General features: G+C 48.1%; 1 protein-coding gene across 1 annotated transcript; it reads right to left on the bottom strand.

Moving 5' to 3' along the window:
- Positions 1-1,627: 1,627 nt before the first annotated feature.
- Positions 1,628-11,061, bottom strand: LOC134985578 (regenerating islet-derived protein 4-like). Its single transcript, XM_063950400.1, has 5 exons — positions 10,992-11,061; positions 4,741-4,838; positions 3,477-3,614; positions 3,031-3,145; positions 1,628-1,992 (listed from the first exon to the last, which is right to left on the bottom strand). Exons 1-5 carry the CDS (start codon positions 11,056-11,058, stop codon positions 1,925-1,927), a joined length of 486 nt encoding a protein of 161 aa, XP_063806470.1. The 5' UTR covers positions 11,059-11,061; the 3' UTR covers positions 1,628-1,924.
- Positions 11,062-11,526: the final 465 nt, after the last annotated feature.

Raw genomic sequence — 11,526 nt, 5'->3', positions numbered from 1 at the left:
CCTCACATCATGTCACTGCCCCTGTCACATGCAGCCCTGTCCTCACTGACACATCCCTCATCTCCTGATATACTCTGTGCTGCTGGGGACATTGCTCCTCCCACTATATAACTCTCAGTCTGTGGCTTCCTGCTGCCTCCATTCCCCTCCTCACATCATGTCACTACCCCTGTCACATGCAGCCCTGTCCTCACTGACACATCACTCATCTCCTGATATACTCTGTGCTGCTGGGGACCCTGCTCCTCCCACTACATAACTCTCAGTCTGTGGCTTCCTGCTGCCTCCATTCCCCTCCTCACATCATGTCACTGCCCCTGTCACATGCAGCCCTGTCCTCACACATCACTCATCTCCTGATATACTCTGTGCTGCAGGGGACCCTGCTCCTCCCACTATATAACTCTCAGTCTGTGGCTACCTGCTGCCTCCATTCCCCTCCTTACAACCTGTCACTGCCCCTGTCACATGCAGCCCTGTCCTCACTGACATATCATGCATGTCTAGGGGTGTCTTACCCTCAAAGTGTTTGTTCCCAGATTGTAAGTCATCTGTGTATTAAGTTTGGTGTAAATTGCTCCAGCTATTCCAGAGTTATGCTGTCTGCTGAAACACTCTGTGCTGCTGTCCCACCCCTAGGGTTGCTAGTGGTGTTTTCCCCCCACAGTGTTTGTTCCCAAATTGTAAGTCAGATGTGTACCAAGTTTGGTGTAAGTTGGTCCCCGCATTCCAGAGTTATGCTGTCTCCTGAAATACTCTGTGCTGCTGCCCCACCCCTAGGGGTGTTTTACCCTCAAAGTGTTTGTTCCCAGATTGTAAGTCATCTGTGTATTAAGTTTGGTGTACATTGCTCCAGCCATTCCAGAGTTTTTTTCTGTCTGCTGAAACACTCTGTGGTGCTGCTGCCTCACCCCTAGGGGTGCTAGGAGTGTGTTAACCCCGCAGTGTTTGTTCCCAGATTGGAAGTCATATGTGTACCAAGTTTGGTGTAAATTGCTGCAGGCATTCCAGAGTTATGTTGGAAAATACATATACACATACATACATATATACATACATACATACATACATACATATACACATACATACATACATACATACATACATACATACATACACACATATATATACACATACATATATACATACATACACATACATACTGTACATACATACATACATTTTTGGCGATTACCGTGGATGGACAGTGACATTTGTAAAAAGCACCTGGGACCTAAGGAGAAGCTACCTGCCAAGTTTCAAGATTGGAAGCCTTGTGGTTTAGGAGATTTTGTGATGAGTCAATCAGTGAGTCAGTCTCCTTTTTTGCTAGATAGATAGATAGATAGATAGATAGATAGATAGATAGATAGATAGATAGATAGATAGAAGAGGATATAGTGTAGAGTATCATACAGCCCTGCTGGTTGGAGCGCCCAGTAGGTGAATGATTGCAGTCTCGGCGGCTCTCTCGGGGTGCCGGGAATACTGATCCTGGTAATAGTACTGCAGATTACTCACAATGTAACCTCACCTCCATCAGCTGTGTACGCCCTGTATGTAATACGCTGCATCATGTATATAACCAATAATAAGACAGAACACGAGGTATGAACAAGCTGATGATTTATTATTGTCACACTGTGCGTCTATCTGCCGCCGCTCTGTGGAAGATTGTCCCCGGGGGTCCGAGCAGCGATGCCGCCGCCGTGCTTTATCCTTATGTATGGATTTCCGACCATGTGGTCCCTAGGTGGCCTCGCCGTGATGTAATGGAAGATGAGGGCTTGCTTCTCGCCCCAGAAGGGATCAGTAGGGATCAGGTAGAGGTTGTTCCGGTAGGGATCAGTAGGGATCGGGTAGAGGTTCCGGTAGGGATCAGTAGGGATCGGGTAGAGGTTCCGGTAGGGATCGGGGGTGCATCTCATGGTTTGAATTTGCAGACGTACTGCTTTGCCAGCTTACAGTTGCTGTCATTCCAACTAATGAACTCTGCAAAACAAAAATCACATAAAGACCATGAGACTGCGGGAGCCGCGTTTTTCCACGCGCACAGATGCCATGATCGGAGCGCTTCAGTCCAGCCTAACAATCCCGCCATATGCCGCTATGGATCTTATTCTTCTGCAATGATCCCAGCGACCCCCAGACTTCTCCGCATCCCCTCGTAGCGGGCCGTGTATGTCACACACACCTGGATAATGGTGTGTGATAGAGCAGAGGATCTCACACGCGCTCCTCAAGGCACTCCAATAGTCCAGGTTTTAAGTATAGCCATGGCTCAGCACAGGTGGTTACATCAAATTGACTGAGGTGCTAATTAAGTCACCTGTGGCCAAGCATGGATATACTTTAAACTTGAAGCGTTGGTGTGCCGTGAGGGCCGCGTTTGAGAACCTCTGCTATAGATCCATGCCTCTCCAGAGGCCGCCAGTAATAGAAAGGACATTTCCATTGGAAGAGAATGGTCTGACCATCCCGACGCCCTATCAGGTGGTGGAATTACCCTCTCAGGTGTCACCGGCACAGCCCGTCTACATGGGACAGCTCAGTGTACACAGCTCTGTACCGGTCATATAGCAATAAATCAGCGTTCTTATACAGTAACCGGTTCTGTACCCCTCCATCCAGCTGCGGTCAGACCACTTATAGATCGGTGACACAACGCCTCACCTGCCCCGTGTACTGCAGCTCGGGGGCTGGATCAGGCTCTGCGAGTGCTGGAAGATTCCACTTATTGGCTACTGGCATTCATAGACCATTCCCATCTGAGATTACGCTGTGCCGGCTTCATTTCCCGTATCTCTCTGTATACCCTAGACCGGCCATATCACTTGTCTTATGGACTCTGACATGGAGTGTGTGCTCCGGGGTCCAGCTAATGACCCCTGAGATACTGCGTCATAGCCGGCTACTGCTGTAACACCAGACATACTTGTATAAGAGAGTTATATATGACTGGAAGGAAGATGGGACAATGAGGACACTGCAGTGGGCATAGGAGGACATTTGGGGCGAGCGGTCACTCACTGTCTTTGCAGTTCAGCTCTCCGCAGTACTCTACTCCGCCGCTGTTGTCTGGCTGACCCGCGAGCCAGGAGCGGTAGTTGTACATGGATCCGTCATTCCACTTCCAGCGACGATTCTGCAGGGAGAAAGGCTTCCATTATAGAATGTTCTAGTTATCCACCATTACTAGCTGCTGTTCAGCAGGGGGCTGGGGCACGTGAGGTGGTGGGGACGAGGTTACCCCCAGAAGGGCTCCGGCCTGGTCCTGACATTATTCAGGTTATAGAGCTGATCCCTCAGGGTGAGTGATCCGATATAATGTATTTATTATAACTGCACACTGATGGGTCATTATTACACCAGCAATGACTCCTCTACAGGGGGCAGTATACTCTGCACTAGGCACAAAGGCCGTGTCCCACTGTAACGCAGCCTTCTGTCTGTACCCGCTGTTACCCCAGTGTTACCTGTTCTGGGTCATGGAGTCCTATCCACACAGGCTGGTTCTTCTGATAGGCAGCGATGTGGGAAGCGATGATATCGGCCTCCGCAGAATCCAGGATGGAAGCCAGGTGGGCACCATGTCCGTACGCTTGGCAGTCAAACTACGGAAGAAGGGGGAAGAGAGAGGAAGAATGAAATGAATGGGCAAAAAATCCTCTGGGAACAGAGAGTCAGATGACGGACAAACACAGAGAATGGCGCACTAACACACACAGAGGATGGAACACTAACACACGGGGTGGTGTACTAACACACACAGAGGATGGAACACTAACACACGGGGTGGTGTACTAACACACACAGAGGATGGAACACTAACACACGGGGTGGTGTACTAACACACACAGAGGATGGAACACTAACACACGGGGTGGTGTACTAACACACACAGAGGATGGAACACTAACACACGGGGTGGTGTACTAACACACACAGAGGATGGAACACTAACACACGGGGTGGTGTACTAACACACACAGAGGATGGAACACTAACACACGGGGTGGTGTACTAACACACACAGAGGATGGAACACTAACACACGGGGTGGTGTACTAACACACACAGAGGATGGAACACTAACACACGGGGTGGTGTACTAACACACACAGAGGATGGAACACTAACACACGGGGTGGTGTACTAACACACACAGAGGATGGAACACTAACACACGGGGTGGTGTACTAACACACACAGAGGATGGAACACTAACACACGGGGTGGTGTACTAACACACACAGAGGATGGAACACTAACACACGGGGTGGTGTACTAACACACACAGAGGATGGAACACTAACACACGGGGTGGTGTACTAACACACACAGAGGATGGAACACTAACACACGGGGTGGTGTACTAACACACACAGAGGATGGAACACTAACACACGGGGGGGTGTACTAACACACACAGAGGATGGAACACTAACACACGGGGGGGTGTACTAACACAAACAGAGGATGGTGGAATAAAATAGAATAGATATTAGATAGATAGATAGATAGATAGATAGATAGATAGATAGATAGATAGATAGATGGATAGATATTAGATAGATAATTAGATAGATAGATAGATAGATGGATAGATGGATGGATAGATATTAGATAGATAATTAGATAGATAGATAGATAGATAGATAGATAGATGTTTGAGGTGCCTAGCAGTTGGGGTGAGAGGTTAGGATTGGCTGGGCAATGGTCTGTAGCGTATACTCTCACCTCTGCTTCTGACCAGCTTAATGGATAACGGAAATATCCGTAGCAGTTTGCCTTGTAGTAGAACCATCCATTGGGGCAACTGGAGCGAGCTTTGTTCCCTGAGAGAGAGGACAGGCGGTGGGGTTATACATAGAGTAGGATGAGGCAGCGGCCAGTGAGCGTCTCAGGCTATATCATTATTACTGTATGTATATAACATCCATGTTTCCATATTATCTCTGCTGCTCTGTGATCTAGTGACTGCGTTTAGTGTCACATGTTATACATGATGATGCATTTTATTCTCACCCAATGTCCTGGAGAGGGATCTCTACATCCCTAACACAGATTGTTATAGGGAAATATGTATGCAGGATATGCTGCCAACTACCAATCACAGCGCAGGTTACCGCCTTACCACCTACTTTATGCTAATCACTTCATTACATATAGCCAATCATATCACTGCATAGAGGAAGAGGAGGAGCTATGCCAAGACCTATTTCTCATAGTCAGCAGCGCTCTCTCCATCTCTCTCCATATATCTCTTTCCACGTCTCTCTCTCCATATCACTCTCCCACCTTCCCTCCCTACCTCTCTCTCTCTCTTTTCCTCTCCCTCTCCTGCCCTCTCTCTCCCACCTTCTCTCCCTCCCCCTCTCTCCCCCACATTCTCTCTCTCCCAACTTCTCTCCCTCCCCCTCTCTCCTACCTTCTCTCCATCCCCCTCTCTCTTCCTCCTCTCCATCCCCCTCTCTCTCTCTCCCACCTCTCCCTCCCCCTCTCTCTCTCCCACCTTCTCTCCCTCCCCTCTCTCCATCCCCTCTCTCCCACCTTCTCTCCATCCCCTCTCTCCCACCTTCTCTCCATCCCCTCTCTCTTCCACCTTCCCTCTCTCTCTTTTCCTCTTTCTCCCTCTCCTCCCCTCTCTCCTACCTTCTCTCCCTCCATCCCCCTCTCTCTCTTTTCCTTTCTCTCTCCCTCTAGTCCCCTCTCTCGCACCTTCTATCTCTCCCCCTCTCTCTCCCACCTTCTCTCCCTCCCCTCTCTCCATCCCCTCTCTCCCACCTTCTCTCCATCCCCTCTCTCCCACCTTCTCTCCATCCCCTCTCTCTCCCACCTTCCCTCTCTCTCTTTTCCTCTTTCTCCCTCTCCTCCCCTCTCTCCTACCTTCTCTCCCTCCATCCCCCTCTCTCTCTTTTCCTTTCTCTCTCCCTCTAGTCCCCTCTCTCGCACCTTCTATCTCTCCCCCTCTCTCTCCCACCTTCTCTCCTTTCCCCACTCTCTCACATCTTTTCTCCCTCCTTCTCCTCCCCTCACCTCCCTCCCTCTCTTTTCCTTTCTATCTCCCTCTCCTCCCCTCTCTCTCCCACCTTCTCTCCATCCCCCTCTCTCTCCCACCTTCTTTTCATCCCCCTTTCTTTACCACCTTCTCTCCCTACCCTCCCCCCCTCTCTCCTACCTTCTCTACCTCCCCCTCTCTCTCCCACCTTCTCTGCCTCCCCCTCTTTTTCTCACCTTCTCTCCCTCCCACATTTTCATCCCCATCTCTCCCACCTTCTCTCCCTCCCTCTCTCTCTTTTCCTCTTTCTCCCTCTCCTCCCCTCTCTCTCCGACCTTCTCTCCCTTCACCCCTCTCTCTCTCTCTCTCTCCTCCCCTCTCTCTCCCACCTTCTCTCCCTCCCCCTCTCTCTCCCACCTTCTCTCCCTCCCCCTCTCTCTCCCACCTTCTCTCCATCCCCCTCTCTCTCCCACCTTCTCTCCATCCCCCTCTCTCTCCCACCTTCTCTCCCTCTCCTCCCTCTCCTCCCCCCCTCTCTCTCTCTCTCCCTCTCTTTTCCTCTTTCTCTTTCCCTCTCCTCTCCTCTCTCTCCCACCTTCTCTCCCTCTCCTCCCCCTCTCTCCCTCTCTTTTCCTCTTTTTCTCTCCCTCTCCTCCCTTCTCTCTTTTGTCCCCTATCTTTCTGGGAGGCAGTCAACTGACCGCCAGACGGGATCCCGACGGTCAATATACCGATTACGAAATACCGACACCATCCGCAATACTCCGACTGCCGACTGGTTTCCCCACTTAGGTGGTGGTCAACTCCATCACCCAAAAGGGAATAGAACCCTGTGGCGACCATAGGTCGCCACCGGCCCTAAAGTGTGGCGAGCCCTCGAGGGGACATGCTGCGCTCACCGCCTGGGGTCTTCTGACCATCTGTCTCTCTCCTCCCACCCCCCTCTCTTCCTTCCACTCTGCTGCGGCATTAGCGGCTGCGCCCCCTGTGAACCCCCCACAGTACAGGTACAGGGTGTGTGGGAAGCGATGGGCAGCGATACTAGTCAGGGTGGGGTCTGCCCTTCCTGTGTCATAGAGGACAGTCCTATGTGTCACATCATTATATACATACTGGTATAGAAGGCTGTCGTTGCCTAGCGATCGCCTCTGCCGGATTGACAGGCAGAGGCGATCGCTGGGAGGGAGGGGGCTGGACGGCGGCATTAAGACGCCGTTTAGGGGGCACGGTCCGGCCAATGCAGTCGTGGCCGAATCGTCGGGGGGGGTGGGGGGGGGGGGGGGCGGCGGCTGCATGACGTCACACGCAGCCGCTGCGACCCGGGCAGCGAAGAGGATCTCCCGGGCAGCCGCAGGTGCTTCGCTGGCCGGGAGCTACTCTTGACATGCAAAAGCATTTTGCCGCTGTGTGATGCTATTGCACTTCTGCGGGGGGGGGGGGGGGAGGGGGCGGCAATGACATGCGGGCGGACTAGCCCTGTGCTGGGCATCCCCCCGCATGTCTGAGTGCCTGATCGGCACAGCTACCATAAACTCGGAATGACACCCTTTGTTGCCTGTAAAAAAAAAAAATTCTCACAAAAACACACAGGTTCAGTGACATCTCTCTCTCAGGTTCAGTGAAATGTGTGTGTTTTCAGCAGGTGAAACAAAATGCCCGATGACTGTGTGTAGGCTGTGTATAGATTGTGCATAGGCTGTGTATAGATTGTGTGTAGGCTGTGTATAGATTGTGTGTAGGCTGTGTATAGATTGTGCATAGGCTGTGTATAGATTGTGTGTAGGCTGTGTATAGATTGTGTGTAGGCTGTGTATAGATTGTGTGTAGGCTGTGTATAGATTGTGTGTAGGCTGTGTGTAGATTGTGTGTAGGCTGTGTATAGATTGTATGTAGGCTGTGTATAGATTGTGTGTAGGCTGTGTATAGATTGTGTGTAGGCTGTGTATAGATTGTGTGTAGGCTGTGTATAGATTGTGTGTAGGCTGTGTATAGATTGTGTGTAGGCTGTGTGTAGATTGTGTGTAGGCTGTGTATAGATTGTGTGTAGGCTGTGTGTAGATTGTGTGTAGGCTGTGTATAGATTGTGTGTAGGCTGTGTATACATTGTGCATAGGCTGTGTGTAGATTGTGTGTAGGCTGTGTGTAGATTGTGTGTAGGCTGTGTATAGATTGTATGTAGGCTGTGTATAGATTGTGTGTAGGCTGTGTGTAGATTGTGTGTAGGCTGTGTATACATTGTGCATAGGCTGTGTGTAGATTGTGTGTAGGCTGTGTATAGATTGTGTGTAGGCTGTGTATAGATTGTGTGTAGGCTGTGTATACATTGTGCATAGGCTGTGTGTAGATTGTGTGTAGGCTGTGTATAGATTGTGTGTAGGCTGTGTGTAGATTGTGTGTAGGCTGTGTATAGATTGTGTGTAGGCTGTGTATAGATTGTGTGTAGGCTGTGTATAGATTGTGTGTAGGCTGAGTATAGATTGTGTGTAGCCTGTGTATAGATTGTGTGTAGGCTGTGTATACATTGTGCATAGGCTGTGTGTAGATTGTGTGTAGGCTGTGTGTAGATTGTGTGTAGGCTGTGTATAGATTGTGTGTAGGCTGTGTATACATTGTGCATAGGCTGTGTGTAGATTGTGTGTAGGCTGTGTGTAGATTGTGTGTAGGCTGTGTATAGATTGTATGTAGGCTGTGTATAGATTGTGTGTAGGCTGTGTGTAGATTGTGTGTAGGCTGTGTATACATTGTGCATAGGCTGTGTGTAGATTGTGTGTAGGCTGTGTATAGATTGTGTGTAGGCTGTGTGTAGATTGTGTGTAGGCTGTGTATAGATTGAGCATAGGCTGAGTATAGATTGTGTGTAGGCTGTGTATAGATTGTGTGTAGGCTGTGTATACATTGTGAGTAGGCTGTGTATAGATTGTGTGTAGGCTGTGTATAGATTGTGCATAGGCTGTGTATAGATTGTGTGTAGGCTGTGTATAGATTGAGCATAGGCTGTGTATAGATTGTGTGTAGGCTGTGTATAGATTGTGAGTAGGCTGTGTATAGATTGTGTGTAGGCTGTGTATAGATTGAGCATAGGCTGTGTATAGATTGTGCGTAGGCTGTGTATACATTGTGCATAGGCTGTGTGTAGGCTGTGTATAGATTGTGTGTAGGCTGTGTATAGATTGTGTGTAGGCTGTGTATAGATTGTGCGTAGGCTGTGTATAGATTGTGTGTAGACTGTGTATAGATTGTGCGTAGGCTGTGTATAGATTGTGCATAGGCTGTGTATAGATTGTGTGTAGGCTGTGTATAGATTGTGCATAGGCTGTGTGTAGGCTGTGTATAGATTGTGTGCAGGCTGTGTATAGATTGTGCGTAGGCTGTGTATAGATTGTGCGTAGGCTGTGTATAGATTGTGTGTAGACTGTGTATAGATTGTGTGTAGGCTGTGTATAGATTGTGCATAGGCTGTGTGTAGGCTGGGTATAGATTGTGTGTAGGCTGTGTATAGATTGTGTGTAGGCTGTGTATACATTGTGCATAGGCTGTGTGTAGGCTGTGTATAGATTGTGTGTAGGCTGTGTATAGATTGTGTGTAGGCTGTGTATAGATTGTGCGTAGGCTGTGTATAGATTGTGCGTAGGCTGTGTATAGATTGTGTGTAGGCTGTGTATAGATTGTACATAGGCTGTGTGTAGGCTTTGTATAGATTGTGTGTAGGCTGTGTTATTGTGCATAGACTGTGTGTAGATTGTGTGTAGGCTGTGTATAGATTGTACATAGGCTGTGTGTAGGCTTTGTATAGATTGTGTGTAGGCTGTGTTATTGTGCATAGACTGTGTGTAGATTGTGTGTAGGTTGTGTATAGATTGTGCATAGACTGTGTGTAGGTTGTTTATAAGCTGTGTATAGATTGTATATAGGCTGTATATGTAAATTTTATATAGGCTGTGTTTATGCTGTATATAGGCTGTACAGTATGTTGGCTGTATGTAGGCTGTACAGTATATTGGCTGTATATAGGCTGTACAGTATGTTGGCTGTATGTAGGCTGTATATAGGTGGTGTATTGGCTGTATATAGGTTGTATATAGGTTTTATAGTTTTATAAACGCTGTGTATTGGCTGCATATAGGTGGTGTATTGGCTGTATATAGGTGGTGTATTGGCTGTATATAGGTTATGTATTGGCTGTATATAGGCTGTGTATTGGCTGTATATAGGCTGTATATAGGTGGTGTATTGGCTGTATATAGGTGGTGTATTGGCTGTATATAGGCTGTGTATTGGCTGTATATAGGCTGTGTATTGTCTGTATATAGGCTGTGTAATGGCTGTGCATTGGCTGTATATAGGCTGTGTATTGGCTGTATATAGGCTGTGTATTGACTGTATATAGGCTGTGCATTGGCTGTATATAGGCTGTGTATTGGCTGTATATAGGTTATGTATTGGCTGTATATAGGCTGTGTATTGGCTGTATATAGGCTGTGCATTGGCTGTATATAGGCTGTGTATTGGCTGTATATAGGCTGTGTACTGGCTGTATATATGCTGTGTACAGGCTGTATATAGGCTGTGTATTGGCTGTATATAGGCTGTGTATTGGCTGTATATAGGCTGTGCATTGGCTGTATATAGGCTGTATATAGGTTATGTATTGGCTGTATATAGGCTGTGTATTGGCTGTATATAGGTTGTGTACAGGCTGTATATAGGCTGTGTACTGGCTGTATATAGGCTGTATATTGGCTGTATATAGGTTGTGTACAGGCTGTATATAGCCTGTATATAGGTTGTGTACAGGCTGTATATAGGCTGTGTATTGGCTGTATATAGGTTGTGTACAGGCTGTATATAGGCTGTGTATTGGCTGTATATAGGCTGTGTATTGGCTGTATATAGGTGGTGTATTGGCTGTATATAGGCTGTGTATTGGCTGTATATAGGTTATGTATAGGCTGTATATAGGTGGTGTATCTATATATCTCGCTATATTTACCTTCCACAACCTGCATGTAGGCCAGGCAGCTGAGGAGAAGGAAGATGGTGAGCCAAGGTGCAGCCATGATCCCTGTGGAGATTACAGTAAGTTATTTCATGCTCCGTATACAGCAGAGACTGACCCGTATACTGTAGCTGCAGCCAACAATTTCACAGACATAAGAAGTTATTACACATTTGATGAGTTGTTATATAAGCAGAACACATTACTCTCTGCTGTGTATTAGTTACTGTTCTCTGGCAGACTGGCTGGCAGCGGTACAAGGGCACCCAGTCTCCGGGCCTCCTGCACTGCTACGACCACTCTTACAGACAACTAAAGGTGGTATTAGTAATTATACAGTATATATATATATATATATATATAGAGAGAGAGAGAGAGAGAGAGTGAGTTAGGGGAAAGGAGTGGGGGGGGGGGGGGGGTGATAACCCTTCACCTGTCTAGTAAAACACCCTCACATACAGAGGAAGCAGTGATACAGGTTGAGTCTCCCTTATCCAAAATGCTTGGGACCAGAGGTATTTTGGATATG

Source organism: Pseudophryne corroboree (genome assembly GCF_028390025.1).
Source record: "Pseudophryne corroboree isolate aPseCor3 chromosome 5 unlocalized genomic scaffold, aPseCor3.hap2 SUPER_5_unloc_2, whole genome shotgun sequence".
In the NCBI taxonomy this organism is placed as follows: domain Eukaryota; kingdom Metazoa; phylum Chordata; class Amphibia; order Anura; family Myobatrachidae; genus Pseudophryne; species Pseudophryne corroboree.
The sequence above is the reverse complement of the archived record's forward strand: the minus strand, read 5'-3'. Positions and strand labels throughout refer to the sequence as shown.